Raw genomic sequence first — 15807 nt, forward strand, 5'->3', positions numbered from 1 at the left:
ATGTTATTTAAACAAATTAAAAACATACTAAGATGTGCATCCTTGATAGGTCTTTCTCTGTGTGTCTACTTTGAGGCCTGTGCTAGCACCATAGGACATTCAATTGACATTAAACAATACAATATTGCTGCTAATAAAGAAGCAATATAATACATTTGTCATATAATGCCTGTTATCTACAGTACCACAGCGGAATGGCAGAATAACCGGTGTTGTCGTCAAGTTACGGTGTGTGTGTGTGTCTGTCTGTGTGTGAGCGTGACTTTTGTCCGTTCATTACGTCCTAGACAACAGAGGTTGGTGTTGTCTGTGTTTTGACCCTAATTTGTCAAGTACGTTTTTTTTTTTTTTAGGACAGGTCACCTCTTCCCGGACTCATGGAAAAAATTCATGATTGATTTGACGCATTGTACTGATTGTTCCACAATCACATAGAAAAACAGGTCCCATCAACGAAAGGTGGTAAATGGAGAAAATCTCATGTTTCCTCCTGTTGATACATTAAAACATGTGTTATCCATCTATAAAAAGAGTGGCCCCAAACAAACGGCAACATACTCAACCGACCACCGCACTTTCAAGTGAAGTAATCATCCTTGGCAATTAAGAGAAAAAATGGGACAAGGTAAACCAGCTTTTCTTTTCTTTTTTTAAGTAGGAAGTCAGTGTACCGTTTAATACCATTTTAACTTAAACATTTAATCCCTGAGGCAGGGGCCAACGAGGCAGAGAAAGAGTGAACAAGTGCCATGAGGGTATAAACTACTGACACATAACCACTTCCTTTAACAACGTAGCTATGTGATCTATTAGATTTACATTTGAGTTATTTAGCAGACGCTCTTATCCAGAGCGACTTACAGGAGCAATTAGGGTTAAGTGCCTTGCTCAAGGGCACATCGACAGATTTCTCACCTAGTCAGCTCAGGGATTCGAACCAGTAACCTTTCAGTTACTGGCTCAGCGCTCTTAATCGCTAGGCTATTGGTGTACAAAGGCTGAGAATATCTTACTAAACATGTCGCAACATAATTTGACTTACTCGTTTTATACATTTCTTATTTTCTTTCATCTCTCTTTTAGTGTTTCTGCTGATGCCAGTCTTACTGGTCAGTTGCTTTCTGAGTCAAGGGGCAGCGATGGAAAACCAACGGCTCTTCAACATTGCAGTCAACCGGGTGCAACATCTCCACCTGCTGGCTCAGAAAATGTTCAATGACTTTGTAAGATAGCTTTCGAATCTTCTTTTGACATAGCAAATAACGTTTCAGAGGTTGTTCTTCTTCTTGTAGACCGTGTCCTCTTCACACAAAAAATTCTCTCTCCCGTCTTTGTCATTTTGTGCAGGAAGGCACCCTGTTGTCTGATGAACGCAGACAGCTGAACAAGATATTCCTGCTGGACTTCTGTAACTCTGACTCCATCGTGAGCCCAATCGACAAGCAGGAGACTCAGAAGAGTTCAGTAAGTTACCTGGCTGAGACAATCCTCCATGATGCAGGATTCCAAAATAAATAATAGGGCATCTCAATTTGAACAATCAATACAACTTAGTCATTAGTTATTGGGCAGGCAGATCCCCGATTGTCTAAACTCCATGGGTAAATATATACTGTAGATAAGCAGAGCCAGCATCATGCATGGTGGAAATGAAATCTAGCCATGACAGGGAGTTTTAAATTGTCCACTTAAAATCGGCAGTAAAATGTTCCTATACCTCAGTGATAGAGGTGATAGAACACATGTAAAGACTTCAACATAGGAATGACCAATATCAATATTCAGACTATGGTGTCACTGCAGAAGAATTAAAAGGTTCTAAGTAACATCAGACCATCAGGGTGCCATTTGCCATGTCTCTTCCCAACCGAAACAAACACTATTATTATTCTCTTCAACTAAGGTAGGTAAAACAACCACATATCACAGTCCTTGTAAGTAAAACCCATCACTCTCTAATCGGCGGCTTCTCTACGTCTACATTCTCCAGCCACGTATCATGTAAATGACATGGCATCTCAAGCTGTAGAATACAACTCAACTTCATTTTCTAACAATCTGTGGTTTCTCTACATCTACACACACAGGTCCTGAAGCTGCTCCACATCTCTTACCGCCTGATTGAATCCTGGGAGTACCCTAGCCAGACCCTGGCCATCTCCAACAGCCTCATGGTCAGAAACTCCAACCAGATCTCTGAGAAGCTCAGCGACCTCAAAGTGGGCATCAACCTGCTCATCAAGGTAAAGAAAGGAGAGAGAACAATGACCATTTGTGGTGCCGCACTTTGTGTACTGTAAAATCACAAGGCATTTTTGAACTCAAATACTTCTAGTAAGTTGAACTCAGTCAATGAAAAGTCCTTATTACTTAAAATGTCTATGTGGTACTGGCTCAAATCTAAATGAGTCACATCAATAAAAAATGTTTAAGTTATAACGAATTAACTTTTTACCCAGCATGCTCTACTACAGGTAGATTTTTTGGAATTGTTTTTAATATCTGTGTTTTTGCATGTACAGTCCATTGAGTGATTGATTGATTAATCTTATGCTACACACAGATATATAACATACATTTTTCTACGTTTTCACAAAGATAAATAACATACAAGTTACCGGAATTTTGCAAACCTACTTGCAGGCCTGATGTGGCCTGTAAACCATGGGTTTCGGGCCACTGTATTAGGGTAAAGTTACACCTCAAAATAAAGCCTTATGAGATATGTAATAAAGAGTTATAAAGAGTTTAACCATAATGATAATATTTGCCTAGAAAATCACTTGAAGGCCACAGGACTGAAAATTAATGACAACAAACATGTCTCTACCACTAACAAATACAGTCATGGGTGATAACTCTACAATTGACCCAAAAGGCAAGGCACACTTGGAAATTATATTGGAGACATGGCTTAGTGGGGGCATTACTAAAAAATGTCAAGCTGATACCACTCAAATCTCAACCCTCTACAGGGTGACTCTATAGGTTTGAGTAATGACTATAAAAATCACTTTAAGTAACTGTAGTCAGATTCTGTATATTAAGTGCAACGGTTTCCTCAAAAGTTTTGAGTAATGACAGCACATTGGGGTTTACAGTGTGGTTCTTATCTTCCACCGACATGAAAGTGAAATACAACTACGCTTTCCTAGTTAGAAAGCATAGTGTGGGACCACGTCTGCCTCTTCTCAGCAGATCTTTCAGTGCTTTACATTGTGATGGGGTAACTCACCTCATCGATCATCACTAATAGTGACTATATCAGTAACACCCCATTCAATGACTGAATATTGGCCCATTCAAGGACATTTACGCATGTGTCTTTTGCTATATGTGCTTTTAGAATGGCCCAATAAACAAGTATTGATATGCACACATCCACCCCACCATGCATCTCTCTCTGTCTCCCACAGGGGAGCCAGGACGGCGTACTGAGCCTGGATGACAATGACTCTCAGCATCTGCCCCCCTACGGGAACTACTATCAGAATCTGGGGGGCGACGGCAACGTCAGGAGGAACTACGAGCTGTTGGCCTGCTTCAAGAAGGACATGCATAAGGTGGAAGAGCATTTTGCCTTCAATTGCATGTGCCTACCTATATTTTCTACAGTGCATTGTTTTTTTTTTGTGTTCTCCTTTGTGAAGTATCTTTGGGTCTTCAACCCATATATTATTACTATTATTGTCCATTGATCAAGACTGGTCTCGAGAAAGTCCTAGCGACTTAGAACATTCACATTAAAATGTGTCAACTATAACCTATTCTCCCCCCCCCCCCCCCCCCCCCCAAGGTTGAGACCTACCTGACCGTCGCTAAGTGCAGGAAGTCGCTGGAGGCCAACTGCACTCTGTAAACGTGCGCTGGAGCGGCAGCCAGCAAGAGCCTGTCTCCAGGGTTCGGTTTCCCAGATACAGATTAGACCTTGCCCTGCACTGAAGAGCATTTTCAATTGAGATTCTCCATTAGGCGTGCTTTTTAGTCTAGAGTAGATTTAATTTGGATCTGGTAGAGCCTGACTCCAGGGGTTTTCAAGCATTTGCATTTTGTTCTCTGAAATCAAGAACAGCACTTTCTATGATATTCACTCTATTACTCAGCTACCATTGATTCATGGACATTTTAGATTAGTACATTAATAGAAAAGTTTATAAAAATGTCTTATTTAGATATGTGATTCAAGGTGGTGCTGCCATTTATGCATAAATTAATATTTCGGGGTGAAATGGGAACTTGTAGAGCTCCAAGCTTTTGGTATGTCCACAGATGGATAATATATATTTTAGAGTAATTTCCTTTAAGTAATTTCATTCCTTAATCTTACTGTTTGAAACTAATCGTGATTCGTTTTTAATAAAGCTGTTGTTCTCTGTGGTACATGATCTCTTGGCTACTATTTGCTGTCTTTCAAATCAATTTTTTTTACAAGTTTCTAGCCTCAACATTCCTGTTGTGTCCTTTGTACAACTTAAGGCTGGATTCAATTCGTATCGCAGATGCTCCATTGAAATGTAAAGGCTACGTTCCCGCGTTCGTGGAGACGGCATTCACTGCAAACGCTGCATATGTCAGGCTCAATCGGAAATGACCTTAAAAAAATGTTACGCGGTTCTTCAGCAATACAGATTGAAAACAGCCCACAGTCACGTACATTTGTATTGTACATAAATATCCCCTGTCTGGTTGCGAATGTTGAATAAAGCTCAATTTGAACATTGTCTGCCGATTGTCCATAGAGTTGGTTGTTATATAGCTCGGAATTTGAGAAAAGATATCCAAAGGAACGTACATAAAAAGTCTTTCCAAACATGGGTCTGCTGCAGGTGCCTAAAATGTCGAAACACCTCATGTCAAAACAAAAGTCCTGCAAGTGTAAGCAAGCGAAACCTTGTGCCAGACTTATTTTGACAGAGAGGAAGAGGGTATACAGCAGACCTGTTCATTGATATGTTCCTTTAGATATTTTGCCTCAAATGCCACGCTATACAAAAACCAAACTCGTGGACAATTGTCAGAGTAAGTTCAACTGGAATTTTATTCAACATTCATGACACACAGTGGACGTGAAGCTAGCTTTCAGGTTTTGGCAATGGCTTTTTGTGCGCTGAGCATGTCAGACGGATAGCATCGGTGCATCATGAATAAAAAGTTCCATGCATAAAACATAATGAACATTTTAGTGTTATATGAAGTGAGTTGAGAGTCTTAGTAGTACCAAAATCTTGGATTTACAAAAACACCACACCACCTCACATCAACTCCCACCATAACTAAATCTATGGACTTACCTTCAGCACTAGTAGCTGTGTTATAATTTACCATTCATCATTAATGTCAATGCCATGACCAGTGGCGTACTGTGGATTCGCGAGGCTCCCCTGCAAGGTACGAGCAAGACCAATTGCAAAGCCAGGGGGCAGGAAATAGAATGCGATGCTAATATTACCATTTTTACCACAGGAATATTTTACCTTGTTGCCAACAGACAATTAGCCTGCCAACCTCTGAATATATTGAGTCAATTGGGGTTCTAGTGAAGGGACTTCAACGGTGAGCTAAAACGATTCGATTATTTTACTTTTCTCAGGCCTTCGATCATGGGAAACTCCAAACCCTTTGGTGGCCCCAACAAACTTTAACCAGATGAAGGTGTGTCCCAGCACTTGGAATTTCATTGGTTACGCAGCTACGAGCTCATTGGTTGTGTTGGGTACAGAAAATCTACTGTCGGAGTAAAGTCAGAGCTTTCTCAAATTCTTCAATTAGTAAACTGTTGTTTAACATTGGCAGCTATATCAACTGTTCGGTGGTCGAACTATCTTGTTGGTTGTGCCAAGTGAGGACAATATTGGACGGAATGGAGATGCTAGATAGATACAATGAGATGACGAGAAGGAGGATGGTTTCCGGAGTGGAGGAATACGGAAGATGGATGGACAAACTTGAATCTGGCCCGGTGGTGGCAGGTCGTGCAATGGCGGAAGCTGATGCAACGTTTGATTCTGTTGGCGCGAGTAAAGTTGGTAAGAATGGGCCTCACGGGTGGTGCAGTGGTCTAGGGCTATTAGAGTCTCTGGGTTCGCGCCCAGGCTCTGTCGCAGCCGGCCGCGACCGGGAGGTCCGTGGGGCGACGCACAATTGGCATAGCGTCGTCCGGGTTAGGGAGGGTTTGGCCGGTAGGGATATCCTTGTCTCATCGCGCTCCAGCGACTCCTGTGGCGGGCCGGGCGCAGTGCGCGCTAACCAAGGGGGCCAGGTACATGGTGTTTCCTCCGACACATTGGTGCGGCTGGCTTCCGGGTTGGAGGCGCGCTGTGTTAAGAAGCAGTGCGGCTTGGTTGGGTTGTGCTTCGGAGGACGCATGGCTTTCGACCTTCGTCTCTCCCGAGCCCGTACGGGAGTTGTAGCGATGAGACAAGATAGTAATTACTAGCGATTGGATACCACGAAAATTGGGGAGAAAATGGGAGAAAAAAAAAAAAGAAAAAAAAAGTTGGTAAGAATAACTGGACCACGGTAATAAAGAAGAATCGAGCTAAAAGAGCTAAAGCTGGAAATGAACAGCAGTTTCTGGTTGGAGTACCATTCGTGAATAATAATGTTCATTTTTGGGAGACCTGTTTGCGATTACGAAGATGGTGAAGGACAAATTGAGAAAGGTGGAGTCAGTCAGAGTGACCAGGAACGGTATGATGGGGATTTCATGTGTGTCGAAACAGCGAAAGGAGAAAGCTCTGTGGCTCTATAAACTGTCAACATACGAAGTGGAGAGTTGTGATTTCCAAGAGAAGGGCACCGAAGAAAGGTGTCATCTCGCTGGATATCGAGGCTTCACATCACGTAACCCTCATTGTGAAAGAAGGAGGAGAACAAGTCTGTAGGATGAAGAGTCTCTCCCGACCCATGTGAAGCTGTGATACATGAGCTGTGCAGTGCGAGTGTATGTACAAAAGTAACTGCAACGTCATGCATGTGAAATGTTTGGCCACGTGTCAAGTATTTGCAGATGGACTATAAGTGTTGAAGAGTGTGAGGATACACAATGCTGCAAATGGGATGGGAAGCATTTTCCAGAGTTCCCCGAGGGCCCTGTTAGGGTGAAGGAGGTCAAAGTAGTGAGGCTCAAGGCTGTCAATCAGGTCTCCTATGTGGAGACAGTGAACATTGTTGAAGGAGAGAGTAGAGATGATGAAGCTTTGGCAGTGGATGACAAGCAAGCAGCCTGTTGATGTCATTCATCAGATAAAAGATACTCAAATACTAATGGTGAAGAAGATGGATTTTTGTTGCACTCATTGTGCAGGTGATTAATTGTACAGGACAAACTAATTAAAAAAATAGAAGAAACTGGATATCATTGTGAAAGCAGCAAAAATGTTATTGGATCTTCAGGACTTCACGGCTGAAACATTGCAGGGAATACTGTTGGAAGATACTCCTCCCTCTCAGGCCCCAGAGCCTGTGTAGGGATCTGAGTAGACATTGGAAACTGCCTAAAGTAGTACGTTGATGTTTTGTTTTAGTAAAAACGTTTGGGAATAACATGAGTCTGTTTTTTTCAACCTTTCTTTTGCTGTATAAAAGTTCCCCAGTTTTCACCCCATACACTAGGTGGCGGCATGCACCTCTAACGTGTGTTTGCGGACCACCATAATACCATAGGAGAAGAAGATTTCCCTCTAGTGGTGTGGGGGCTGTGCTTTGGCAAAGTGGGTAGGGTTATATCCTTCCTGTTTGGCCCTGTCCGGGGGTATCATCGGATGGGGCCACAGTGTCTCCTGACCCCTCCTGTCTCAGCCTCCAGTATTTATGCTGCAGTAGTTAATGTGTCGGGGGGGGCTAGGGTCAGTTTGTTATATCTGGAGGACTTCTCCTGTCTTATCCGGTGTCCTGTGTGAATTTAAGTATGCTCTCTCTAATTCTCTCCTTCTCTCTCTCTTTCTTTCTCTCTCTCGGAGGACCTGAGCCCTAGGACCATGTGTCAGGACTACCTGGCATGATGACTCCTTGCTGTCCTCAGTCCACCTGGCCTTGCTGCTGCTCCAGTTTCAACTGTTCTGCCTGCGGCTATGGAACCCTGACCTGTTCACCGGATGTGCTAAAAAAGCCAACTGACATTTACTCCGGAGGTGCTGACTTGCTGCACCCTCGATAACTACTGTGATTATTATTATTAGACCATGCTGGTAATTTATGAACATTTGAACATCTTGGCCATGTTCTGTTATAATCTCCACCCGGCACAGCCAGAAGAGGACTGGCCACCCCTCATAGCCTGGTTCCTCTCTAGGTTTCTTCCTAGGTTTTGGCCTTTCTAGGGAGTTTTTCCTAGCCACCGTGCTTCTACACCTGCATTGCTTGCTGTTTGGGGTTTTAGGCTGGGTTTCTGTACAGCACTTTGAGATATCAGCTGAGGTACGAAGGGCTATATAAATAAATTTGATTTTATTTGATTTGAAGAAAATCTACTGCGTAACAAATGACGTTTTCAGTGCGCGGAAATCAGAGGCTCTTGTGCTGAAGTCATCGTAAACATGAACGTCATATCAAAGCATCTGCAATAGATTGATATCCTCCAGAAAAGACTTGACTAGGGGGACATTAACACCAACCTGCAACATTGAAACCATTTCGTGCAACACTGTTGGCAGAGAATAGTAGTAGCCTACAGTAATGTTGCTCTAGCCAGAATTCACTACTGCAATGGAGGTTGAGGTGGACGTAAGAGTTCAGTGTACCCATTGAAAATATCAAAACACTTTTTGTCTGGAATATTCTATCCACATTTTCAGAAGCTTTTATTTACGTAAGTCCCATTGATGAATTGTTTGTGATTAATACAGTAGTTAGCTATGTGATTAATACAGTAGTTATATAGCTTAGTTAATGACTTGAGAATCGCCACACTTTTAATTCAGAAAAAAACGAGTGAGACTGTTTTCTTTGTCATCATCATTACATACAGTGACATTAAAGCAATCTAATAGTATAGGCCTTTTGTAATACTTTGTTTTGGACACATCTACATTTTACAATTAACTTGCAGAACACTAATGCAACTTTGATACAAAATCTTTGATAGGAGAGCAAGGTAGAAAGGGGGGATACCTAGCTTGCGGGCCAAACACTTAAAAGACACACCCTATCCCCTCAACCCTCAAATTAGGTGGACACTTCTGATGACGTTTCATGACGTCTGACGAGTATACACAAGTTTAGAGTTTGTTTTTGTCAAGTTGAATGGGAAGAACACGACAGAAAGACAACATTAGACGGAATATCCAAGCCTCACAGAAGACGGCAGGCATGCTAGCTAGCTACGACGATTGCCAGAGCATCATGGATACACAAGAAGCCGCGAGGTCAAGCAAGAGAAAGAACAAAACTGACCAGGATGAAATCCTTGCAACCTCTTTACCTCAGACCCCAATTAAAAATCCACCGGACATTTGAACATTTCTCTGCAATCCAGTCCTTGTCTACTAAACAAGACGCCACGTTCTCCAAAGTGTCCATCATAGAGCGGCCTACCGAAGAAACATCAAAGAAGATCGATCATTTATCAGAAACTGTCAGTCAGCTTCACAAAATTGTGAGCGAGAAGTAGGAAAAGATAACATTCCTAGAAAATGAGCTGAAGAAACTGCAATCCCAAAATAATGAGCTGTGTGAGAATGTAGCTGAACTTCAAAGGGTACTCTCGCAGGCGGAATCTGAAAATCCAAGGTGTAAAAGAGGTAGAGGGAGAGGATATTAGGTAAGCAGTCATTAATAAATATCATGGGTGTAGTGGCTTCCTTTCCTCTTTACCATAGCCACTGCCCTAGCCTGAAGCGGGGTTGTTTTGTATGCATACAGTCTACACGCAAAGTTTCCAAACGGCCAAAACATTCAATGAGATCCAGGGATATGGTGCAACAAAAATATTTATTCTTCTAATATCTAACAAAAAAATGATTCTCCAATCAACTTAAATCATAGATTACTTGACACGGAAAATACATAATATGACCTGTTTGTATGTCTGTATGGTCAAAAAACTATACCGCTCCCACGTCTAGCAAGGACTCCCCCCCCCCCGAAGGCCCAACTTCCTGCCTTTATCATAACACACTTACCACAGTACAATGAATGGGCAAGAGGGGAGGCCAAAAACTAAGTTACACTAACAACAAATGAATATATCTCAATCAGGTAAATATATATCATAAAGGTACGTACCTAATATTTCATCATATACATTAATATTTAATATATTTACAAACATGTACATGGAGCTCTGTATGTTCTGGATTTTATACAAATATGTCCAAGTCGACTCTAACAATGGGAAAGGTGGCTCTGAGCATCAAAGACAAGCTAAGAGACGTGGTCGACGTGGTACATCGACTTGGGAAACGAAGATCTGATGGACCCCCTCGCAATGTCATCTTGCGCTTAACTATGCGCCATTACAGGGACATCATCTGGAAAATGGCCAAGGGGAACAAGTTTCTGGATGACAAGAAGCTCTGCATCAAAGAGGCTTTGATATCACAGGATCAAACTGCCAGGGAGAAACTGTGGCCTCTCATACAGAAGGCACGACAAGAGAAAAAGAAGGCTGGGTTCAAGGGCCCACACGCATTTATCGAAGGAAGAATGATTACTGGGTAACTCTGTTGACATGAACCATACTGGAACTGTGAGTACTGCCAAGAGTACATTTAATGTACTGCCACGAGTAAATGTACCGTTCAAACTTATGAACACTTGCCAACTAAAAAAAGAGATTTGTTTTACTGTTAACCACCACTACCTCAGCTGAGCGTAGTTTTCCGTCAGAGTAACCCTCTCAAGGTTGACTGTTTTATTGTACACATTGCTACTTCTGTTTAGGTTGTGTTCTCTTTTTTTAATGCAGGAGTTTGTTTTCAACTCTCTCAATATTGTTAGTCTGAATGCTAGGGGTTTGAGGGATCTTACAAAAAGGAAAGCCTTATTTTTATATTGTAAACACAGATTTTGTCCTTCTTCAGGAAACTAATTTGTGTGAAAGTGATTTGACATTTTGGAAATCACAGTGGGGGGACATGGCCTATTTCAGTCATGGATCAAACCACCCTGCTGGTGTTTTGACACTTATTCACAAGTTTAAAGGCGACATTGTAGAATCCAAATCTTCAAAGAATGTCATAGCTATTTTCATTATTTGTAATGTATATGAACATAACTCACATGCTCCAAATAAGACCCTTTTTACCCGATTTAACAGAAAATTACAGGATTTACGCAACAAACACTCAGAGGCTTTTCTAACTATTTCAGGGGATTTTAATGAAACACCTGATGAATCTATTGATCGTTTTCCTCCAAGAACGAGTCAAAGCCTTCAAAATAGAAATATCATCACTACATTATGCAATGATCTCTGTTGATGATGCCTGGCATTATTTCAATCTGGATGCAAAGGGATTATACCTGGACCAACAAAAACTATGTCACATAAATCTAGAATATATTTATTCCTAATTTCCCCCGTTTTGTTACAGATGTAGATCATCAGTTGGCTCCCGTTCCTGATCATCACTTGATTTACCTGAATTTACAAACTACTTGTAATGAACATGAGGGGAGAAAGAGCTGATTTCAAGCGCAGGGCGCAGCAGGTGTTTATTGCAAAGGACCAGAGGAGGAGGCAGGTAGCTGGGTCCAGGGGCAGGCAGAAGGTCATACACAGGGGGTACAAAAGGGCAACAGTACAGGCAGGAAAAAGGCTAGTAATGTAGTCCGGGAGATCAGGCAATAGTTAGATGACAAGAAATCCGATAGGCTAAAGTACAGCCAGGGAATAGGCAAACGGCATCATTAGTGAGGCAGGTGAAAACTATCATACACAAGAGGAGTAAATCATGGGAAACCCAGGACTCTGAAAGACATGTGTCACAAAACAAACAATACCTCACAGTGATGGGGTGCAAAGAACTGAACTAAATAGTGTGTGATAATGACATACAGGTGTGTGAACAGGTGATTAGAATTCAGGTGATTGGGATCTGGAGAGTGAGCTGCATTCAGGGGATCTAGGTGTTTGAGAGTTTGAGCTGGAAGGTGGGCTGGAAAGTGAGCTGCATTCAGGGGTTCTTCGTGTTTGAGGGTGTGAGTTGGAAGCAGACGTTGCACTGCAAAAAAATCTAAAGGTCCTCGAGGATATTAGAAATTAAACAACACACTTCTTAAAGATCCTATTCTCAATGGAAACATCAAATCGTTAGCCAAATATATTTCTGCAAGAGAAGACTTGGGTCATGGAAGTAGATGGGAATTTTTCAAATATAAAGTCAGAGTTGTAGCCATTAAACGTGCCAAAGAGCTGATGCACTTAAAGAACATAAGAGAAAAAGAGATGATCAGCAAGCTTGACAGTTTTCTAAAGAAAGATAATCTGTATTTAAATCTTTACAACTAGATTTATAACAGCTTTACACGGATCTGGCAAAGGGTGCCTCTGTCAGATCAAGAGCAAAATGGATTGAAGAGGGGGAAAGAAACACCAGTTACTTTTTTGCACTTGAAAAGAAAAACTACAAAAGAACATCTAGAACTGTACTCAAAATGAATGATGTGTTATGCAAAGATCCCATTACAATATCAACATTTGTCAATTCCTTTCATGAAAACCTTTACCACTCACAATTTCAGGAAGATTGGTTGTGAAAGCTACATTTACCACGTTCAGAATTATGTCCCTGTAATTGAGGAGGATTTCCACTCAGTTTTCGATTCACCTGTGTCAATTGAAGAAATTAGAGATGCTCTGAATACAATGAAAAAAGGGAAATCACCTGGCCATGATGTCCTGTCAGTTGAATTCTATAGACAGTTTTGGGAGTTACTAGAAGACCCTATTATTATGTTTCAAGATTGCATTGGAAATGGTCTCCACTATGAAACAGGGCCTTATTTCACTGATTCCGAAGCCCGATAAAGACCCTTCTCTCATTGACAATTGTAGACCAATTACTTTATTAAATATTGATTACAAATTGATTGCTCTGGTTTATGCCAAAAGATTAAAGAAAGGAATAGATACCATTATAAATGAGACTCAACCGGGATTTATGAAGGGCCGTGACATAAGCTCTAACATTCATTTAGTCTTGGACCTTCTAGATTATTCAGATGCAATTGACTCAGTCTTATTTTTGGACTTCTGTAAAGCCTTTGACACAATTGATGTCACGGCCGTCGAAAGAACTGGACCAAAGCGTTCTGAGCGTACATTACTTTTTATTTGGATAATGTCGCCAACAAAAACAATAAACAAAGAAACAACCGCGAAGCTTAAGAGGGCTATAGTACCCCAAACAAAGACAACTACCCACCCTGAAAGGAGGGAAAAAGGGCTACCTAAGTATGGTTCCCAATCAGAGACAACGATAGACAGCTGTCCCTGATTGAGAACCATACCCGGCCAAAACATAGAAATAAAGAAACATAGAAAACAAAACATAGAATGCCCACCCCAAATCACACCCTGACCAAACCAAATAGACATAAAAGGCTCTCTAAGGTCAGGGCGTGACAATTGAACATGATTTTCTCTTTAGGTCACTTAACATTTTCACCGAAGCCAAAGAGTTTATCGAAGTCATTTGCATGTTTTACGAAGGTATAAATAGTTCTGTGTTTCTAAACCTTAATACATCCAAAAGATTCAGTATCAACAGAAGAGTACGACAGGGATGCCCAATTTCGCCATTTTTATTCATTTTGGTTGTGGAAATTCTATCTCCACATATTCTGAATAATGCAAATTTGTGTGGCTTAACCATTTTTTACAAAGAAATCAAAATTTCCCAACTGGCTGATGATACTACTCTTTTATTAAGAGACAAAGACCAGGTCGCCCATGTCCTTAATGCTATAACTGCATTCTCTATTGCATCAGGATTAAAACTGAACGTTTCTAAATGTGAAATCTGTCACGCCCTGGCCTTAGTATTCTTTGTTTTCTTTATTATTTTAGTTAGGTCAGGGTGTGACATGGGAAATGTTTGTGTTTTGTCGGTTTTGGGTGGTTATATGGTAAAGGGGGTGTTGGGTGTAGTGTATGGGTTTGTGTTGAGTGAATGTGTCTAGCTGTGTCTATGTTGTGTGTAGTTGTCTAGGAAAGTCTATGGTTGCCTGAATGGGTTTCCCAATTAGAGACAGCTGGTTTCTGTTGTCTCTGATTGGGAGCCATATTTAAGGTAGCCATAGGCTTTAGTTTGTTGTGGGTAATTGTCTATGTCTGAACGTTTGTAGCCTGTGTGTGTGCACTACGTTTATTAGCTTCACGGTCGTTTATTGTTTTTGTTAGTTTGTAAGTGTTTTGTTTCGTTTTTCCTTCTTCAAAATAAAAGGAAGATGGCTTATGTTCCACATGCTGCGTTTTGGTCCGTCTCTCCCCCACACGATCGTGACAGAATTACCCACCAATGCAGGACCAAGCGGCATGTAAAGCGGCAACAGGACCCACCTACACAGGATTCTTGGACATGGGAGGAGATACTGGATGGTAAGGGACCTTGGGCACAACCGGGAGAATATCGCCTCCCTCGTGAAGAGCTGGAGGCAGCGAAAGCCGAGAGGAGGCGATATGAGGAGGCAGCACGGAAGCAAGGCTGGAGTCCCGTGAGTAATACCCAAAAATTTCTTGGGGAGGGGCTCATGGGGAGTGTGGCGAGTCCAGATGGGAGATCTGCATCAACTTCCCGTGCTACCAGCGAGGACTCTAAGAGGGAACCTGAGCCAGTCGGGCTGATATTGGAGGTGAGCAATGGGAATGATACAGAGACTGTTAAGGATTTATTGGGGAGGTTGGAAGAGAGTGAAATGAGGGAGCTGCTGTGTTGGTGCGTGAGGCACAAGATCCACCCGACAGAGCGTGTGCGGGATGTGATGTTACCTGAGTCAGCTCTCCATGCTCGTCCTGATGTGCGTGCTAACCGTCTGGGAATGACAGTCCCACGAACCAGGCCTCCTGTACGCCTCCCTAGTCCTGCACCTCCTGTATTAGCCCCACGTACTAACTCTCCTGTGACAGTCCCCAGCCCAGTACAACCAGTGCCTCCTCCACGCACTAGCCCTATGGTGCGTGTCTCCAGCCCTTTACCACCAGTGCCTAAACCACGCACCAAGCCTCCTGTGTGTCCCCAGAGTCCTGTGCGTCCTGTTGCTGCTCCCCGCACTAGCCCTGAGATGCGTGTCCCCAGCCCGGTACCACCAGTTCCGGCACCACGCACTAGGCCTAATGTGCGCTCCCAGGGTCCAGTATGCCCTGTTCCTTCTCCCCGCACTAGCCCTGAGATGCGTGTCCCCAGCCCGGTACCACCAGTTCCGGCACCACGCACCAGGCCTACAGTGCGCCTCAGCCGGCCAGAGTCTGCCGTCTGCACAGCGATGCCTGAACTGCCCGTCTGCCAAGCGCCATCTGAGCCATCCGTTTACCCAGCGCCATCTGAGCCATCCGTCTACCCAGCGCCATCTGAGCCATCCGTCTACCCAGCGCCATCTGAGCCATCCGTCTACCCAGCGCCATCTGAGCCATCCGTCTACCCAGCGCCATCTGAGCCATCCGTCTACCCAGCGCCATCTGAGCCATCCGTCTACCCAGCGCCATCTGAGCCATCCGTCTACCCAGCGCCATCTGAGCCATCCGTCTACCCAGCGCCATCTGAGCCATCCGTCTGTCCCGAGCCATTAGAGCCGCCCGTCTGTCCCGAGCCGTCAGAGCCGTTCGTCAGTCAGGAGCCGCTAGAGCCATTCGTCAGACAGGATCTG

The 15807-nt window shown here is 42.9% G+C and overlaps 1 protein-coding gene and 1 pseudogene across 1 annotated transcript; both read left to right on the forward strand.

Moving 5' to 3' along the window:
* The first annotated feature begins 540 nt into the window (after positions 1-540).
* LOC129832875 (somatotropin-2) lies at positions 541-4380 on the forward strand. Its single transcript, XM_055896963.1, has 6 exons — positions 541-625; positions 1084-1223; positions 1348-1464; positions 2088-2243; positions 3417-3563; positions 3797-4380. The coding sequence occupies exons 1-6, from the start codon at positions 616-618 to the stop codon at positions 3857-3859; spliced, it is 633 nt and encodes a 210-aa protein (XP_055752938.1). The 5' UTR covers positions 541-615; the 3' UTR covers positions 3860-4380.
* Positions 4381-8706: 4326 nt separating this feature from the next.
* LOC129833903 (RAD52 motif-containing protein 1-like) overlaps positions 8707-15807 on the forward strand; it is a 30241-nt pseudogene continuing 23140 nt past the window's right edge.

Source organism: Salvelinus fontinalis, chromosome 34 (assembly GCF_029448725.1).
Source record: "Salvelinus fontinalis isolate EN_2023a chromosome 34, ASM2944872v1, whole genome shotgun sequence".
Taxonomy (NCBI): domain Eukaryota; kingdom Metazoa; phylum Chordata; class Actinopteri; order Salmoniformes; family Salmonidae; genus Salvelinus; species Salvelinus fontinalis.